At 36.1% G+C, this 20,926-nt stretch overlaps 1 protein-coding gene across 1 annotated transcript in view; it reads left to right on the top strand.

Moving 5' to 3' along the window:
- The first annotated feature begins 2,074 nt into the window (after positions 1-2,074).
- Positions 2,075-20,926, top strand: part of OMA1 (OMA1 zinc metallopeptidase) — a 49,752-nt gene continuing 30,900 nt past the window's right edge. Inside the window, exons 1-7 of the mRNA XM_004679051.2 lie at positions 2,075-2,126; positions 8,673-9,185; positions 12,300-12,528; positions 14,510-14,683; positions 14,769-14,876; positions 17,395-17,523; positions 20,774-20,848. Of these exons, the coding sequence (XP_004679108.1) occupies positions 8,692-9,185; positions 12,300-12,528; positions 14,510-14,683; positions 14,769-14,876; positions 17,395-17,523; positions 20,774-20,848 (1,209 nt within the window). The 5' untranslated portion in view covers positions 2,075-2,126; positions 8,673-8,691. The remainder of the gene's footprint in view (positions 2,127-8,672; positions 9,186-12,299; positions 12,529-14,509; positions 14,684-14,768; positions 14,877-17,394; positions 17,524-20,773; positions 20,849-20,926) is intronic.

The raw sequence follows: 20,926 nt of genomic DNA, 5'->3' as shown, positions 1-20,926 counted from the left end.
CTTCCATTGACAGCAGTTACTTTCCACAAGTTTCATATGTTCATCTGGTAACTCGCCTATGAGCCTGGGCAGGATTTGAGAAACAGGTGTGACCTACGGTCTAAACACAGACACAGTCTAAAGAATTTTTTTCCTATTTAATTAATTACAAAGGTAAGTTTTCTGCCCAAACCCACAGATTAGTGGTAGTGGTAGAAAAGTAACAAAGGAACAATCTCCAAGCATTGAAATGAAAACCTGGGAGTGCAGGCGTGTTGCAAGCAGGGGCTGTGAAACAAGTCATGCTCCATAATTCTTCAGTTTCTCGCTCTTCTAACTCAGTACTTGGCTTTCCTTAGGAGGTGTGGCCTTTGGTGTCCTGGAAACAGACTGAGACAGGTCTTTGTGCCGGGCTGTCGGTACAGGTGCAGGAAGGTTGTCCTCAGGACTAGAGCTAGAAGGAAATAAGAAGAGACAGAGGGAGAAGTGGGGCTACGGTGCTAATCCCATGGAAATCTCTGGAACTGTGATAGTTCTGCAGGGTTGTTATCAACTGAAGCACAGGGTCCCTGCCTTTGGAATGACACACCACTCAATCAATAAAGGACTATTGCCAACTTACAGTCTTCGCTCTTGGTGGTCTAAGTTGCCAACTGTCCCTGCAAGAGCAGCACAAGCAGCATCCCACGGGGTCAATTGCTCTGCCCCCATGGGTGCCATTTCCTGATCAGCCATCACAAGCTCCCATCCAGCCCCAGGCAGTTGTCCAATTATCTGTACAGGCTGAACAGCCACGTCTCTAGATATAAAAAGCCTAGCCTGCCCTTCATTATAATGCTTAATCCTCCCCCTCCTTGCCAATGGAACACATGTAACAGGTATGATGAATGCCTGAGCATGCACACTTACCATTCCTTAGAAATAGCTAAACTTTTCCTGAAACTAAATGTATATGTATAAACTCTCCATGACTATCACTATGAATATGTATAAAATAAAAATCTGATCACTAGTTGGGGAGCCTGGTTTTTGTCCCAAGGACCACTTTGCTCCTGCCTATTGCAATCCAATAAGCCCCTTTCTGCTTACAACTTAAACTGATGTCTTTGCATTTTCATTGACAAACACCAAAGACGAGGGACCCCTGATGTTTGGGCTGGTTACAGTACCCCTAGATTAACCAACCGTTGGATGTATGCAGTCCCTGAGAGAAGGCTTATCCTTGGGTATAGGGGGAAATCGCCAGGGAGGAAGGCAGCTGGATTGCCCTGTAGAGGCAGAGTGAAGGAGCTGAGAGAAGTACACTTGTGGGAACGAATTTCTTGTGTGGAGCCTGAAGACGCCCCAGAGGCGTATGTTCTCAGAAGGGTATGTTCCTTAGGAGGCCCAGAGGATAGACCATGCAAAGATAAGGGGGAAAACACCGGTGAGAGGGCACCAGCATCACTAAGAAGTTCAGAGGGTCTCTCTGCAGACCACAGATGGTGCCGAGAGGCAACCATAGCCTTGATAATGTTCACGGATGGTAGCATCTGGAAGGCAAAGACTTGCACCACCAGGAGTCGGGAGGCTGCAATTACTCCAACGGTGGACGCAGTCAGTCCTCGAGGGCAACCTAGCAGGCTTGATGTCTAGATAGATGTAAAAGTACATAATAGGACAGGTGTGTGGGAGGGCAGGGGTGAGAAACTGATGGGAAGCCAACAGGCAGCTCCTCAACATCTATCACCAGAAACAGACAAGGATGGAAGAACAAGAGTCTGAAAGTGACGGTCGCAATTAAAAAGTCCTGCTCCCTGCGCTGTCTTAGAATCTACAGCTGGTAACGCCTTGCCTGGAGCATTAATTACTTAGACGACATTTTCGAAGAACGTTTTATGGGAAGATGGTCCCAGAGGTAGCCCTGCCCAGCGTCACGTCCTTCCTCCTGCCACGAGGGGGCGGTAGAGCGCTGCCGTCCGTGCATGTCCCAGGTCGGGAGGCAGGACGACTCTGAACCGCTCTTCCGACTGCCCCGTGTGGGTGGAGCAAAGGGAGCCCGGGCCGGAGAGGAGGGCAGGAAGTGGGGAGGCGGGGCTTTTGGGCTAGGCTGTGCGCTTGCGCGTAGGTGCGGGTCGGAGGAGAAGTCTTCGTTCGTCAGACCTAGGGTCTGTCCTCTTGGGGGCACCTCTATCCCCCTCTTCCAAGTTGGCCGGGGCCGAGGGGAGGGGGCTGGGAGGGGGAGTTGGGCGGGGGAGAACTTTGAGGGATGCAGGGTGAGCAGCGGGGATCCCCAGAGACTGGGCGGGCTGGAGGCGGGGAGGCCTACGGGGAGGAGCGACTGCGGGGCGCCGGGGCGGGAGTGGGGCGAGTCCGGCGCTGGGAGCTGGTTGGCGGGAGTGAGTGAGAAAGGGCTGTGTGGGTGCAAGAGGCTTCTCGTCTCTTCTCCCCGCTCTCCCCGGGACTTCTGAGCAGCCTGGGGGTGGGAGGTGGACGAGGTGCCTGTGTTTTCTGGGTGCCCTGTGCCTTCTCCTTAGCGGCCCGCTTTTCAAAGTCGTGTTTCATGTTCGCGCATCGGGGTGCGCCGCACCCCGAGACCTCACCTATGAGGAGTCGCGCTCTCTTACTCGCCCCCGGTTAAAGTTCTCTTGCCACCCTGAGCGGTGGGGAACACAGGAAATGGCCTGTTTAAACTGGCTGGGGACTTGTATTTCTTTAGAAACTTGTCTACAAAAGTCACTTTCTACACGATTTAAATGTCACTTGTCTGTGTAAAATGGAGCAACGGTTTTATTGTGTCACTCAGTCCTCACATGAGAAATTTTAGTTCAGGGTGATGAAAGTAACTCATTTCGCATTCAGGACTTAATCAAGGAGGTGACTGATCAATGCCGCTAACCCTCATTGGAAGGATTTCGGGTTCATATCCGTCGGTCATTCTCAGCCCCGGTGAAGGGGTGCCATCTGACATTTGGAAGCTCAAAGAACCCAAGCCTGTTGCCTTCCAATTTATTATTATTTTTTTAAAACTTCCATCGTGTATACTTTGCTTGAACGATTATTTTAAAGTCCATGTCCTATTTTTTGCCAATCTGACAGCTGTTTCCATAGAAACGAGGGAAGAAATAGTCATTTTCGGCAGGGTTGTTAAAACTGTCTTCCAGGCTTCAGCTGTGAGTGCCAGTGAGTGCTCTACTTGCTCATTCTGAGATGGTACTTAAAGAATTTAGGGTCTGGAATGTTCTTAGAGGCTAACAATCCGAGTTGTCTAATTTTCTCACATCATTAATTTAGTAATCCTAGAAGTCTGGCAACTCTATTTGTTGACGTGCTACAGTTCTTTGAAGAGGATGTCTGCCCTAATTCTTACCCTCTGTGTAGCCTAACTGCTTTGCTCTTTGAGAATATATAAATAGATTCCTTCTCCCATTCTTAACCTTTTCTTAAGGGTAAACCAGGGATTCCAAAATATCAGATTCTATTTCTGTTCTAAATGACACTTGATTGTCAGTTACATAAATGATAGTGTTTTTACTTAAGTGCATACAGTGCTTGCTGCTTTTGCTTATACCTTCTGTGTCGGTCGCTTTAAAAATTTTCACGTAAGTTGTGAGAGAAGAGCAGGAGTTTGCTTAGCTTGTGAGCAGAGCTAAGCATGGTGAACAGATGTGTATAGACACAGAGGTGAGAGTTTTTCTTTTTTGAGGGGTGTGAGCAAATCAGTGGTTCTGAACTGAGGAATGGGTGAAGAAGGAGGGGAAGGAGGAGCCATTTCTACCATGTAAATGTTAATGAAACCCATGGAAACCAAAGGAAATTATAAAAATAGTTGCCTTTGTTGGTTTAGGGCTTTCAAAAGTAAAACATCCATTAAACTTTAAGCAGCACAGAAATAAATAAGATGGGAATACTCAGTTCGTTATAACTGTCATCCTGCCATCCAAAATACCACTGTCAATACTTCGGTGTGTCTTCGTTTAGATTTATTTGTATTTGTATATGCTAGCAATTTTTATCATTATTATTTTAGCCAATGGTTAGAGGTTTTTGACTGTTTCTGTCTCATATGGAATGGTGTTAGGCATGTAGTAGTTGCACTCATTTAATGGATGAGTGAAACAATTTAGAGCTCAAAGACTGACTGGGGTTTCTGTTTGGTCAGGGTGCTTAATTTTTTTTTTTAAGATTTATTTATGCATTCAGAACTGGGGTACAGGCCAGAGGTGCAGGGGTGGTGAGGGGATCACGCAGATCCACGAAGTACACTGCTGAGGGGAGCAGCTGGCGGGCAGGAGAGGTCTGTGGTGCCATGCGGATCACCTCTGGGGCTGGGGATGGAACTCATGCTGAAGTGGCTTTAGCTTCTTAGTGCTGTGCTTTTTTACCTGCTACTACACCACCAGGGAGGGCCCTAATTTTTTTTTTTAAGTTGGTTGCTAACATTTTAAAATTGATTAACTTTCACATAAGCGCCGGTTTTCTGGCTTTCCTTTAGAATACTGAAATATTTGGCGACATTGTACTCAAATTGCATTATTCTTGTTGTGCCCCCTTTAGAGTAGCATGAATCTGCCTTTACATCAGTTTGGCTTTGCTGGCATTCCCCTGTCTAGACCCATGCATTTACACTGTCCAATATGCTAGACACCATTACATATGGCCATATGGTTTTAAATTAATTAAAATTAGATTAATTAAAAATTTTATTGCTCTCCAGTCATATTTCAAGTGCTCAGTAACCCGTGTAAGCACTACTGAACTGGGAAGCACACATACAGCATGTTGCCATCCCTGCAGAAACTTGTTCGGTGCTACTGTCCACATTTCAGTTGCTGTCCCTGATGTACAGAATTTTTGCAAGTAGCATTATTGTTCTATTTTAAATCTGTGTATCTTACTTTTATTATACAAACCTCCATATTTTTAAATGATTGCATAGTATTTATGTAGGACTACGAGTTCCAGGGGTAGGGTTTTGTTGTAGAGGGGAGGGTTTTACAATCTGACTGGCACTGCTTTAACTCTAATTTGAAAATTGGGAATTTGGTTTTGCAAAGTATAGCAGGCGCCCTCAGCTAGTTCCAGTAAAAATCTGTATATTGAGATGTTATCAGCTTATTGTGAAACATGCATAACTGGTTGTACCAAGTATGTAAACCTCTTGAGTCAGCTCTTTATGTGGAAGATACAAACTCAGTGAAGAGGAAGAGTTAGTAAAATAAAAACTTACAAAGCTCAAATATAGGAAGTACAACAATACAACTCTCGCAAACTAAGAAGGTGTATGACTCTGCCTCACAGCCCCAGGTTCCATGGCCTCTCATTTTCTTTCCTAAGTCAATTCCATTGTCCTTTCTTAGATTGAGTCTATAAGCAGTTTTATTTTTTAGAGTGTTGGCTATTGATCTGAGAGAATAGGAGGCATAGCCCTGAAGAGAACGTTCTGTGGCCATTGATCTAAGAGCTGGCTTTTTTTATAATGAGTTAATCAACAGTCATAAGCAAATAGCCCATTAGAACAGCCAGTTATAGTTGAACCAGTTCATCGGGACAGCTCATCACAGTTGGTATTCTTGGGCTTCGTCAAGTTTAGATCCCAGTTTGTTATCAGGCTGCCAGTTATCTTGACCCTGAAACCTCAGATGGTGTAAGTGTCTGGTACTCTTGGGCACCATAGGGCAGGCATCTCAGTTTAAGGCAAGCATTGAAAGAAAACAGACCATTAGTCATACATGTGCAGCGTAGCCTGTACGCATAGCCTATACCAGGTGTGCAGGTACAGATTCCTGCACTAGGTGTGGTGCCCTCCGCCCCTCGCTACCCCCTTTCAGACTCAGCATTGAAGCCTTAAGTGTATTTTCCCATTTGAAACTTTTTAAATTATTTTGCTGCATCTACCCAAATGACCACAAACGGTAGTTGCTTTTTCTGAGCTATTCTGCTACTCCTGTATATCCTTCAAAAATTAAATCCCTAGAGTACATAGCACATAATGAAGAATTGTATTTTGTTATCCCCAAGTAATCTGATTTGGTTACATTTTTTTCCTCCTCAGCTATATTACAATTTCTGTGTGGACGTGAACAGAATTTTATGTTGTGTCTCTAATTCATTTGCCATCTAGCTAATACTAATTGTGAAGTAATTTCCAGTTTTAAATTATTTTATACTTTTCAGCTTGTTCCAAACAAAACAACACAAAAAACAAAGAAAACTGAAGAATATTGTTAATAGTGTTAAACTCTTAGACATCAGCCAGACTACTAATTCAAAATTGATAGTAGTTCATATTTGCGTTTATTCACATTATACATTAATTCAAGGGCTGCATGTACAAAGTATTTAAAAAATTTGAGTAACTTTCATGTAATTTTCATCCCTCTTTGTATATAGGTAGTACTGTACTCTTATGGTGTTTTTTATTGCTTTGGTATCAGGGTAATGCTGGTTTCGTAAAGTGAGATATAAATGATTTCCTTTTCATTTCCTGAAAGAGCTTGTATAGAATTAATAATTCTTTAAATGTTTGGTAGACTTCCTCAGTGAAGTCATTTGGGATTGGAACTTCCTTTGTGGCAAGGTTTTTAACTACAAATTCCATTAAAAAACAGATATAGGACTTTAGGTTACTTATTTCTTCTTGAATAAGTCTTGGTGTATTTTTCAAGGAATTTACCCACTTCATTTAAGGTGTCAAATTTAAGTTTTATTGGTTTCAAAAAATTGGATTATGACATACCTTGTATTTCTTGTGTATGGGATTTTTCTTTAACTTTTTGGATTTCTGGATTTACATATTTCATCAAATTTTGGAAAATGTTGATCATCGTTTTTTAAGTAGTTTTTTTGTCCAGTATCTATTCCAATTCTGGGGGACTGCAGTCGCACTTAGGCCATTTGTAGTTATCTCAAACCTCAGTGATTCTTTATGCTTTTTTCCCCAGTCTATTTTCTCTCTGCATTTCGAGTGGATGTCAAATTCACAAGTTTTTATTTCTGCACTGTCTAATCTGACATTATATTTTAAAAAATACACAAAATGAGACTATAGCATTGTCATTTTCTGGTCTAGAAGTTCAGTGTAGTCTTAAAAAAAAATCTCTTATGTAATATGCCTAACTTTTCCCTTGACTTCTTGCACACATGCTTTATGTTTTTACTGAATATTCTTGTCAATGCTTTCATTTGTGTTATTTAGTAGTTTCTGCTGATTGATATTTTATGGGCTACCTATCCTGCTTCTTGCATGCCTGATAATTAAAAAAAACTTTTTTTACAGGTTTATTGTATTTATTTATGCATAGAAGAGCTGGGGGTGGTAAGAGGATATATGCTAGCAGTGTGGGGGGTGAGAGGATTCACCAGAGACAGGGTGGGGAGCAGAACAGGCAGATCTCCTGAAATACACTGCTAAGGGGAGAGGCTGGGGAGATAGGAGAGGTTTGCCATGCTCTGTGGCTTAGTTTCTTGGCCTGGGATGGAATTTGTGCTGCAGTAGCTGCCTGGAATTTGATAGTGCTGAGACTTAACCCCTTTTGCCACCAGGGAGGCCCCAAAATTTTAATTTTAAATGTTCTTTGGTAAATAGTTTTTATATTCTGGGAATTTTTTAAAGGGATTTTTTTTTTTTTTTTTTAGAATATGATTAAACTACACTAATCAGTTTGATCTTTGGGAATATTGCCTTTAATCTTTGTTAGGTAGCTTTTAGTTTAGTACTGACTTTCCCCTAGTGTTTTGGCAAATCCATCTACTTACCCAGTGCCCCATTCGTTAATATGGTTTTCCACTTTGAAAGTGCGAATAGACATTATACACTGTCCTTTGTGAGCCCTGTGTTTTGTTCCTCTAATTCAAGTGGTGCTTTCCCAGCCCAAGGGAGTGTTTTCAGATTTTATGTGCTGGTAAAGGTTTAACTGAGATCTCTGGAATTCTTTCCTTGTAGAGCTGTTTTGTGCATCTGGTGGTCTGCTTTGTAAGCTCTAGGTGCTATATCCTACTTGACCCCCCGTTTCAACTTTTTTAACTTAGGGGTACTATTGGTCTACATTTAGGTTTCTTTTCTTAGTCTACCATCCTGGCTGTAAACTGGGGCAATTTTAGGACAGTTTTAGATAGGTGTTTCCCATCTCTCAAGGATCATCTTTCTTTGCTTAGTGTATAGTCTGTTGAAGCCATTGTTTTAATTCTGTCTTTCTTAAGTTTGTTTTAGGTAAGAAGAGATACATATATACACACACACATACATATATATATATAGTCTCTTAGCCATTTGACCCCCGTCAGAAGTGCCACAATTATAATGGAGAAGAGTAAATTTGTGTTTAAAAACTGTACATTTTATAAGTTAGATTTTACTTTTATATTGTTATATGCTTCTTTGCCTCAGTTACTACCTAATGATAACATTTTATGGCTATTTTCATCAAATTCACATATTCTTGAAATAATTTAGATGTTAAGGTAAAAATAAAAAGTGGGGGAAAAATAAAATTTCCTAAGTACATGTTATAGAATTAAAAAAAATAGTAAAATCTCTTTAGTTTGCATTGTTGAAAGGCATTGGAGTAAAGATAAGAGTATAAATCCAAGGCACCTTAGCTGAGATGTCTTAAAGGATGGTCAGCTGGCATGTCTACTTCATAAGTGTTACATTCCTAGCTTAGTAAGTAGGTATTTTCAGAGATACTTATAGTTTATTTTTTCTGTTCCAGGTAAACAAGCAAAAGAAAGATGAATTTCATCTATGGATTACAGTCAGCCTCTAGAAACTGTATTTCCAGATTTAATGCACTCACCAAGTGGAAAAAGTGTAAAGTGCTACCTGTAACCTCACAGTACTGTCAACAAGTACAAATTAACTATATATTAAAGAACCAGACTCCGGGAGTAAATAGTCTGTGTGATAGGTTGACTTTTCATGGGAATTTTCATTGCTATAGCACTTTCAATAAACAAGCAACAGGATGCCTCTTGAGTACCAAAAGCAAGGAAATTTGGATGACATCCAGAAAATGTACTATATGGAATGACTCTCTTTCAAGACAGCTCCTGATGAAAGAAGTATCAGGAGTTCCTACTCTTTCAGTGTCGGATCCTCTAAACTGTTTTCCCTTAAGAGACATCAGGAGTTTCCACACATCTCCACGGTTTCAAGCTGCTCCAGTCCCTCTCCTGTTGATAATTCTTAAGCCAATGCAGAAATTACTTGCCATCATTGTAGGCAGGTAAAATGCTTTTATAGAGAACAAACATATATGAAGAGTATTTTTTTCAATTTTTAAGAAATTATATATATATGTGTGTATATATATATATATATATATATATATATACACATACACACACACACACACACACATATAACATCATTCTTCATTTTGTGCATTTTTTCATCTCGATTGTACTCCCTGTGGACTTCCCACCACCAATTCACCCACGTGCTATCTATCACCATAGACCCGTGTGTTTGTCCCACCTCAGTTTTGATCCTGTTCCCCTTCCAACCCCCATAGAATGTCTCTGGTTTATAGTTGCTTGTTGATTTTCATTTTTACTTCATTGCATTTGCTTTTTTTCCCTCCCCGATCCCTTACACTCCTGGTATGAGTGAAACCACCTGGTATTTTTTCTTTTTCTTTCTGGCTGATTTCACCAAGCATGATCCTTTCCAGCTCCATCCATGTTGCCATAAATGGCATGAATGTATCTTTTTCTGATTGTTGGGTAATATTCCATAGTGTATATGTACCACATCTTGATCTAGTCGTTTGTTTTTAGGCATTTGGGTTTAATTTCACATCTTCCCTCTTGTAAATAGTACAGTAGTAAACAGGGGTGCTGGTGTCCTTTTGAATTAATGTTTTTGTGCTCTTTGGGTAGATACTTAAGAATGGGATTGCTGGTTCATATAGAAGCTCCTTTTTTAGCAGTTTGAGAGACCTCCAAACAGCTTTCCATAGTGGCTAGACCAGTTTGCATTCCCAGCAGCATTGTAGGAGAGTTCCTTTTTTTCCATGTCCTTGCCAACATTTGTTTTTGTTAGTTTTTAAAATATGTGCCATTCTCACATATTAAAAAGTGTGAGATGGTATCGCATTGTGGTTTTGATTTGCATTTCCCTGAAAGGGTATTTGTGAAAATACACTGTTAAAGAAAATTTGTTTTCTTTAGCTCAGGATTGTTTTTAAACAATTAGTTGTGCCAAGGTTGTTATGCTTAATGACCTTGAAGTAATTTTTGCATCTTACAGAAATAAGAGCTTTAAAATTATTCTTATATATCTTAGGTAAACAGCCTTTTAAAAGATTGGTTTTAGCATTATAAGAAGAATCAGAAATACTGTTTGTAACTTGGGTATAAAAGCAGACTTACAAACATTCCTTTTGTAGTTTATAGAATTTAAGACAATGAATCATGAAATTGAAAAACTTTGCTCTCTTGTAGCCAAATTTTCAACCATTACTATTAATTTTTTATATCTAACAAATCTTTGTCTTTTGCTCTTGATAGTCCTTCATAATAGTGCTTTATGTGTAATTTAACCCTCCTGTAATGAATTGTTTTTCTCCATGAAGATTAAAGAAAGGTAAATGTTGGCCCCTGTAAAACGTTATGTTAGATGATTAGGAAGTCTCTTCTAGCATTCTTTCATTCCAACTAGCCTAGTTTTCTTTTATAAAAAAGCAAGAACTTTGTAATTTTTTGTGTAATTTCTATGATTTGGCATTGACACTCAAAATGTGCAGCTACATGAGCTTCAATTTTTAAATAATGTCAAAGAAAACCAGAAGTAGACAGTAGTGAAAAAGCAGTAAAACATTTTATTCAGGACTGTTGCAGTAGGGGAAAAGAGATCTCATTCTAGAATGAGTCTGTTTTGAATATAGCATGGGCAAATAAGAATTTATAACTAAGAAATAGGTGGGGGTTGGTGTGTGGAAAGTAAGAAGAAATATCAAGATTAAGGTGGGTAATCTATCTAAATCTAACTACTAGGATTCTTGCTAAGGACAGGCGAGGGGTTGTTCAGAGATCACCTGAAGGGTGGTGAAAGATGGGGTACCTGATTAGAGGTGGAAGGTAAGGGTTACTAGTTTAACTGTCTTTGCAGGATTATGTAAAATGGAACAAAAGTTGAAAACTAGTTGAAAAAGAATTCAGGGAAGCCTGAGTAGAGTTTGATGGAGGAGAGAGTCAATAATTAATGCCAGGGTGTTCTTGGGTTAATAACTTTTTATTTCCTTTAAATTATTTTTTAAAAATTTGTTGTTTTTGTAGCTATTATATAGGTTATTTAAAGTTACCTTTTAGGATATATTTTTGTACATTTTTTAAAAAGTTATCTCAAAGCTTAAAATAGGAAATAACTGTACTTAATAGCTGGGCTTTAATACCTACCTTTGGATTGAAACACTTTCTATAAGGACAGTTGAGTCATTTAGCAAAATAAATATTACTTAAAGAAGTTATGAGAAATGTTTATCAAGGGTATCTATTTAAAATTTTTTGTTATCATTTCACAGATAAAATGACAATGACAATTGTTGTCCTAGTATTAGAAACATTGCTTATTGTCAGAGTGTCTTGCACCCTTGTAAGCAGTATTGTTGCTTAGTAGTAATTGAACCTTGTCAGGTGTTATAGTATTATGTCACATTCCCTTATTTATAGTGCCTATGCATTTGTTGCCTCTTTGAGAGGTGAATGGATTATCTGTTTCTGAGTAATATTTGTTTCTAAAATCAATGTTCAGGTAGTTTTCCTTGTGCTTTGCTAAAGCACTGGCTGATTGTACCAGAAGCCTGATGAACAGTGGGAAGACTGGTGGTTACAGGTATAGATTTATTGTTTAGTAATCCTCTCAAATGTTTATTTGGGCAATTCATCCTGATTTAGTGGTTAAGTGCTCAGACTCTAAATCATATTACTCTTTGTGGTTGATTTTTCTCTTTTTACCTCTGTGAATGTGGACAGGGTGCTCAGCTTCTCTCTGTTTTCTCTTTTGTAACAGGATTATTGGGAAGATTAAATAAGATAACATGTATAACACTTTGGAGTTTGCATGTGATGGTATCAACTGGTGGTAGCTGTATTAAAATAGCTTCTCATTTCGTGTGTACCTGTACAGTAACTATAGGAAATTCAAATGAGAATCTGAATTTTAAGCTGTCACTCGATGTTGTTGGTTACATTTTTATCATTTAGCTTGAATTTTTGTAAACTGAAAAACTATACAGAGAAATAGAAAAAATTCCAGTACTTAGCGACTTAAAATTTTAGCATAAGGACTGATTTTTGGTGACATGTGCTGGAACTTTGAATTTTTCTTTTTACTCTAGGGGCATAAGGAAATGGTGGCAGGCACTTCCTGCTAACAAGAAGGAACTATTTAAAGAAAGTGTAAGGAAGAATAAATGGAAGTTACTCCTCGGCTTGACTAGTTTTGGATTGCTCTTCATGGTGTTTTATTTTACTCACCTGGAAGTGAGTCCCATCACAGGAAGGAGCAAGCTACTAGTATTGGGGAAAGAACATTTCAGACTTTTATCAGAATTGGAATATGAAGTAGTAAGTAGCAAGAACTGCTTTTAATGAGATTGCTCAATATAATACACAGGAGAGTTCCTTAAATATGAAAGATAAATGTACTACTTATTTTAATCTTTGATAGGAAATTAGTGTTTTTTTTTTTTTTACAAAAGGCCAGACATTTAATACCTAATATTTCTAATGCCTACATGTTCTATTTACCAGCTAGCTACTGCTCATTACATGTCATCTTAAATGTCACTTTCTCAAGAAAGTCTTCCTTGATTATCCAGTCTGGATTAGACAGAGTGACTGCATTACGCTCTAGGGATTATCCTTCATAAAGACTGTGCCCCAAAGTAGCTTATTTGAACTTGTGCCCAATACTTGGCTATATTGGGGTTAGGTTACTGACTTTTTACTTTCTCTTTGGGTACTTATAAGGGATCTTACCACTTTGAGTAATAGTAACACACATATTTAATACATTTAATACTTAATGTATATTTTGAGAGTAAATAGATGTGAAATCTGAATTTTTGAACTTTGAAGTACAGTAGAATAAGATTCCTCCAAACATAAGTTTTGGCAACAGTTCTGCTTTTTTAAGTGCAAAATGAAGTTGGAATTCAAAGCTTTAATCCTTGGAAAGTCTAACAGTTGAGGTAATGAAAGATTTTGCACCACTAGTGAGTTCCATGAGAACAGATCATCTTATCTGTTGCATAGTACAGATGTATAGTATGCATTCAGCTAATACTTTGTTGTGTTGATACTTCCTAGTCTCACTTAGCTTTGGCATGATTATATCTTTATATCTTTTTATTCCAACTGAATATCAGATTGGTCGTGGAAAGTTATCTTGAAAAGAAATGATGGTATTTTACTAAAAAGAGTGTTCTTAATCAAAATAGGATTAATCTCTTCATTTTATACAGAGATATAATGGATATAGGATATAGTGGAGTCAGGCAAGTTTGAGGAAAATGTTCTGGAAGGGTTCAAACAAGTATATTGTTAAATTAGTGCATTTTCTAACATATTACTAAGAAGCTTTAAACATTATATATTTACATATATGTTTTCTGTTCTTATTTTTTAATTTACAAATGTAATCCTGCTTGATGTGTTCTTCTAGAGATATTTACAAAGTACTTTAATTACATGTAATCTTGCTTGTTATATTTACTTCAGATTGTTTAGTATAATAACCAATGTTTTGTTTTGTTACAGATCAACAGATCATTTACATTGGTGACTTTTGTTTTATAAAAATGCTAATTGATATAGACTTTCAAATTCATATTCTACAAAATCATTTCATTTTAACATTTCAAAGAAGGTTACCATTTATTGATTCACAAATGAAAGAAACTGTTATTTTGAGACCATCCTTAATTTTCTTTGCACTGGAAAGGGTCTCTCAAGAATGTAGCTGAGCTACAGAAGTGTCTTATGGTGGCTAGTCATATTAACCATAATACAGTGAAGATGATATGCCCCGAGTTCTAAATTTGTGGTGATTTCCTGTGTGAATTAGCTCTGTGAATGAAACACTTTAAAATTAATGAAATGCCATTTTTGGTGGAAGTCTAACTTTGTTGTTAAGTATAAGGTATTTTCTATTTAGTGGTCCTGAAAGTAATGTTCTCTTATATTTTACTTACATGAAATATTTATGTTCTCTAGGCAATGTTTTGTTTTCTCTACTTTCAAATACTTAGGAAAGTAGAAAAATAATTAAGCATTTTATTTGTTCATAAGCTAGTAGAAAAAATAAATATTTCAGCCAATTTATAGGAATAAACATTTTAATTATTAGAATTGATCCATTTGTAAGAAAGCACATTAGTTTTGCATGAATAATTCAACTTTGAGAAATTTTAGTGTTTAATGTATACATATTTTTACATAATTAAAAATTAGAATGTTTGACAATAAGTGCCCATAGCTGTACACGAAGTAGTATGTTTTGTAGTAATAAAATTCTTAAAGACTACTTATTTTTCCACTCTTTCAGTGGATGGAAGAATTTAAAAATGATATGCTTTCTGAGAAAGATTCCAGATACCTAACTTTTAAGGAAGTGTTTTATCATCTAATTGAATGTAATAAAGATATTCCAGGGATCTCTGACATCAATTGGATTATTCATGTTGTTGATTCTCCAGATATAAATGCCTTTGTGCTTCCAGTAAGTAAATATTCTAAAAATTAGTAAGTTTAATGTTCTGTTTTTATGGTGTTCTATAGTTTACATTGTTTTCTTTATTGTGCAGAATGGACAAGTGTTTCTCTTTACTGGACTTTTAAATAGTGTAACCGATATTCATCAACTTTCCTTTCTTCTGGGCCATGAAATAGCACATGCAGTACTTGGACATGCGGTGAGTAGTTTACATGAATAAGCAATTGCTGAAATATTGTTTAGAGTTTGGCAAGTTAAATTTTTTAAGGAATGGAATCTTTTCAGATTTTTCTTTTAATGACGGAATTTTCGTCCTTAGTAATTGCCTTAGTTATACTGTTACCTGAAAAAATATGATTGGCTAATTATGAGAATTTTTGTGGTTTTTAGTATTTGGTATTGAATAATTAGTATGTCTCTTAAATACTGTTTTTATCACCTGTCTCTTTTGCTAAAAAGTAATTATTCTCAACCTCTAATTATTTCAAATTAGATTTTAAACTTTCCATAATTATTAACATACTTGTAATCGAGTCAGAAAATTAACTCTAGGAAAGTGATATTACTATTTTAAGTGGGTAAATCACTTTTCTATTCATTCTCAGAGGATAGCTTGGAGCATCTTTAAAAATGTCTAGAATGATATGCCATATATATAATTAATGCAGAGTAAGAAGAATGATACCTTGCCATTTTACAGTTTATTGAGCTTTTTAATATGTTAATATGTTAATACCTTTTCATTCATAATTTTATTACCATCCTCATGAGGTATGTACCTAATATCTTTATATTATACATGAAAAAAACTAAAGGTTAAAAAGATTCTTACTAAGATAACTGCTGTCATGGCAAAGTGGCAGAAGCTGTGCTTCAACCCAGGGTTTTTAAGTCCAGCACTTATTCGTTTTACCATAATTATTAGCGGCACTTGTCTTCTAGACCAATATTCAGATTGATTCATACTTCTGTAAATATACATCTGTTTGAGTTGGCATGAGCCCAGATTTAGTCAGTAACAAAAATGCATTGTTATTCATTAAAAAATGTTCTTTTGCTCACATAATTGTAAAGAAGTATATTTATCTTTAAAACATTTAGGTAAGTGGTGAAAAAATTGTGAAATCCAGTATATAAAGTTATAATTTTAACATTAAATGAAAATGATAATATTACTGTTCTAAAAGTTTTCTTGAATTTTCTCTATTCTTTTGAATATTAATAAGAGAAGATGGGCCAAAAGTTGTACTTTTCTGAGGCAAAAAATATATTTTGTCTGAGGTACAGGAAAATTAAAACATATTATTTCTTAAGATAAATAGAAGAATAAATCTTAAGCCATTGAAATAGATTATCTTTTAAGACATGACTTCTTACCTATACAATTAATCAAATTTGGCCACTTACAGTATTTAAGATTAATACTCAGTACATTTTTTTTCTGTCATTTAATTTCAATACCTCATTCACTATATTTTTGTCATATGCAAGAACAGTAATTAGATGAGACATATAAAGCAAGTAATAGCCTTAAAAATAGAAAGTAGTTACTAATATTTCTTTGACAGAGGTCTCAGACATTATCAACACTATACTTTCCTTTTAGGAGACTCCATTTTGGTTTGACCCAGCTTTTTATGTATTTGATTTATTCTATAAATTATAGGCGTTTTTGTTTTTTTTTTAATTTTTAGTTTCCTAAGACTGTTACAGCAAGCATGTTCTTTAATAGTTAATTTAACAAATATTTCCTCTTCGATAATGACTTCTTCATTTGGAGTTTTACTCTTTCATGCTTAAATATTCTTATAGTAAAGCAATGAATACTTTGTGAGGCAGATGATATTATTGAGGGACCTTGTAAGTGGTTATTTTTAACTGTCAGCAGTGCTACATATGTGCAAGTAATGACTCTTATCAGTATCAATATTAAATTAACATTTATTAATCAACTATAGGGATAATGGATAATCAAGTGCATTAAACTCAGACATTGTTATGCAAAACAACTTTAAATAATTTTTTTTTTGGCCTACTGCTCTAGGTACAAAAATTATAATACTCAATTTCTGGTGAGAAATACCAAACTTATAAAATCTCAGACTTGCATAGATGACTCATACTTACTATATTTGGTCATGAAGATCAAAAAATTATTTCAACTAAACTTACAATTTTCTGAATTATTCCTTCTTTTAACTGCTTTATAATGTTTGGTAGTATTTCATCTCTGTCCAAAGTATAATCCTTTAATTTTTTATAAAGCTAAGGACTATATTAGATATTTTAAAACTTTGTGGATTTGATTCCTTGTACCTTTGCTAAAAATTTTGTGAATTTTGGCAACTATTTTAGCCTTTATTTGTTCTGTCTCCTTTATCTACAAAATAGGGAGAATTGTAGCTATTTCACATGATTATTATGTTTGTAAATATAAGTAGCTCATAGGTTAATGAGCATGCCATTGTATTGGAATGATGATAAATATCTCAATAAATGTTAGTTGAGTGAGTGAATGTGTTAAAAGTATATGAGCAAGGGATGGGAGAAACAGACTAGGAAAGGATAAAGCATCACAGAAACTTGTGATCTTAATTGGTAAAAATCAATTAAACACATATAGTTATCTAATGTGATTACTATGATGAACTAGCAAATGTAGATATTTACTGTGTCAGTTTATTAACTGTAATTCACATTATTTTGATTATTCTTAGGCAGAAAAGGCTAGCTTGGTTCATCTACTGGATTTCTTGGGTCTGATTTTCCTCACAATGATTTGGGCCATTTGTCCTCGGGATAGTTTGGCACTTTTGGGTCAGTGGCTACAGTCTAAATTGCAGGAGGTAAGTCTGAGACAGTAATTCAAATTTGTATGCCCTGCAGGAAGAATAATAATAATAATGCAACTAATACTTGAGATGTTTTCACATTATCATGAATTATTTTTACCACCTGTGTTTTCTTATTTTTAGGGGATTTTTTTTTTTTAAGACTTACTTTTATTTATTTATGCACCCAAGAACTGAAGAACTGAGGTGTAGGCCAGAGGTGTGTGTGTGGTGCTAGTAGGGGTGGTGGTGGTAAGCATATTCACCAGAGACAGGCAGACAGGCAAATGTATTGAAATACACTGCTGAGGGGAACCTCAGGCAAGACAGGAGAGGTCTGCTGTGTCAGGTTGGTCACCTTCTTGCCTTTGATTGAACTCATGCCACAGTGGTTGATAATAGGTTGACAGTGCTAAGACTAACCTCTGTGCCACCAGGGAGACCCCTTTTGAGTATATTCTTAATAATGAATGCTCAAATTAGAAAATACTACGTGTCTCATATCACTGAGGTAGATAGAATAGAAGGATTTAGCAGCTTTTGAGTGATAATTTTTAGGAGCACGATGGCAAGTCAGGTCACATGACCCTTGCTTTCCTTTTGTCCTTTTATCTTAAAACTTTCTGCTTTTGCCTTATATAATGAGTGATATACTAACTTTACGGCTCCTCCTTCCTGCAAATACTTGACTTGAATGGGAAACTCTTAAAAAGCTGTCAATTTTTATACTCACAGGATTGGCTAAAGCTGCTTTACTGACCTGTTTCCTCAATCACAGTTAAACTAACTTTGTCTAACAAATATTGAAGGACAATTTAACTAGGCATTTGTTATCTTTTGTTTTTAGTGTATATGTGTAATAATAATCATCTCATAAAATTTACTGAGTGGTTAACTTTATTTAAATCACAATAAAACTGCAAGTAGCCTTATAATCTTGATAATTGCTTTCTTAGCTATGATTAATTAATTTATTTTACATTTTCAAATATTTCCTCTGTCCTAGGAGGTTTGGTTCTTTAGGAACAATCTGTTATTTGTTTATTTAATGATTTGTGGAGCACCCATCAGAGTGCCATCTGGGTACTATTTAAACTTAATGTGCAAGTTCTTTGAGACAAATTGTTTTTGAAATTGACTAAGTCTTTGATTTGGTGTTACCATCTCATCTGGCTTCATTTTTATTAAATTAATAAGTTCTTAAAGGAAAAAAGAAAGATTGGTTATTGTTTAGATTATAGGACCTCATAGTTTGAATTTTATGTTGTTACTGATATGCTGAAAAGTCAAAGGAATTAATGTAGTTTTTGTCTAACTACAGTAGCTGTTTTTCTGTAATGGATCAGGAGATTTTAGCATAAGAAAAATAATTTGTAGCTGTTTTTCCCTTGAAATACTTGATAAATCCTGCTATTTCAATATGATTCAATTAATTAAACTGAGGGTAAAGCAGAGATTACTTCTGTTTGATTTCCCCCTACCCCCCAAATCAAGGGCCCCTGATACTTTTGGTGGTAAGGAAATGTTTCTTTCCCTATGCATTGGTCATTGTGATTGGAGAAGTGGAAGGGATGCTAATATGAAGTCAATGATGAGGGACAATTGCTGACTTTATTAGCCAGAGAAAGGAAGAGAGAAGGGAAGAAGTAAGTGTCTTTACTTAATCATTAGGGAGTACTATTTTGTAAGCTTAAGTATGTGGGTATTATGTGACGGCCCACAAGTGTTACCAGGTAGGGTATTGAGTAATAACTATAGTAGTCAACATTTATTGAGTGCTTATCATGTGCTAGGCACCCATAAACAGTATAGATAGTTATGTACAGGGTTAAGAATACAAGCTGTGAATTCATGCTCTGTTAGACCTAAATTTTATGTAACTGGGCAGCTTCTTCAACTGTACAGGTGTCTGATTGTCTCTCTGTAAATTGGGATAATGATACTAACTCAAAGGTTTAATAATTTTAAATAGAATCTCAATGTAAGCACAGTTAACATTTTAGATCAGATAACCTTTGTTGTGGGGCTTTGTCCTGTGCAGTGAAGGATGTTTAGGAGCCTCTAACTATGTGGCTTCTTCCACTAGATGTCAGTAGCACTCCCCACACCCCAGTTGTAATTATCAAAAATGTCTCCAAACATACCCAAATACCCCGGGTCACAAAACCACACAAGTGATTAAAGGTGTTTAGCATAGTACCTGGCACAAAGTAAGGACTTAGTAAATGTGAACTATTATTATTTTCTCACTTCTCTACTCTCAGCTCTAGGAGATTGGTACTGCTACTAACTTTATTTTACAAAATGATGTTACTCGGCTTTAACAGATAATGTAGCATTTGGACTTGAAGATAAGGTTTTCTCCTTTCAAAACCAGTATTTTTCATCAATTATACTTTCAGTACATTGACAGGACACCTGCAGACTGCTCAGGAAGAAAGTAGAGTTCAGTGACCTAAGACGGGCATGATTGAGAAGGAAGAAAGTCGTATCTAGTGGTCACGTACTCGGATCCAATTGATAACAATGTATAGCCATTACTGACATGTAGCTACCTCTGAAAAATTGCTTCCCCAATTAATAGTTCTTTTCTCAAAAGTCCTTTCTATTGATCTATCTCCTACAAAGTTTTAGTACTTACTGAAAATTGGAATTTAACTGGAAAGCATTCACATAAATACAAGTAATTAGGAAAATTAAAGTTACGATACCTATTTGTATTTTTTATTGAAGTTGGAAGAAAATTTCATTTTCTTAACTAATCAATACCTAGAAAAGAAAAAGGAAATTAAGATAATTAATCAAAGAAAGAACATTCTGCTATATGGTTAATTTCCTAACTGAAATAAATCCTCTAGTAGTGTCTTTGGCTATTAAATAGCTATATTTTTTCAATTTTCTTTAAAAGTGCAAGTTCAGATTGTTTCTTTGTCATATTAAAAGCCTGCATCAGTAATCTTTCTTTGGGAATCCTTTATACAGTAGGTAGAGATTATAATTGGAAAAGTAGAAGTACTCTACATGATACTGTAGTCTTTCTAGAAGTTTGTAGGCATGATTTTTTCTCCTATTCTTCACACTTGAAACATTTTAACCTCTGATGGAATGAAAGCTGCATATATGTTTCTTGAAATGATAATCATGGAGATCATAAAATTTTATCCTAGATATTCCATGAAATTAATTGAAAAATACTCTCCATTTATTACTCCTGGTTATGAAAGAAATAGCCTTAATGGTATTTTTCTTTTTCATGTCTTTTTAGTATATGTTTGACAGACCATATAGTAGAACACTGGAGGCTGAAGCTGACAAAATTGGGCTACAGTTTGCTGCAAAGGTAAGATGTTTGTGTTTGAGAATATATAGATTCCCTCATAAGGTGAAAGAGAAGTGTTTGCTATTTTTTTTTTTTTTT

Source organism: Condylura cristata, unplaced genomic scaffold (genome assembly GCF_000260355.1).
Source record: "Condylura cristata isolate star-nosed mole 26May11 unplaced genomic scaffold, ConCri1.0 scaffold00008, whole genome shotgun sequence".
In the NCBI taxonomy this organism is placed as follows: Eukaryota; Metazoa; Chordata; class Mammalia; order Eulipotyphla; family Talpidae; genus Condylura; species Condylura cristata.
Note: the sequence above shows the minus strand (reverse complement) of the source record. Positions and strands in the feature narration are given on the sequence as shown.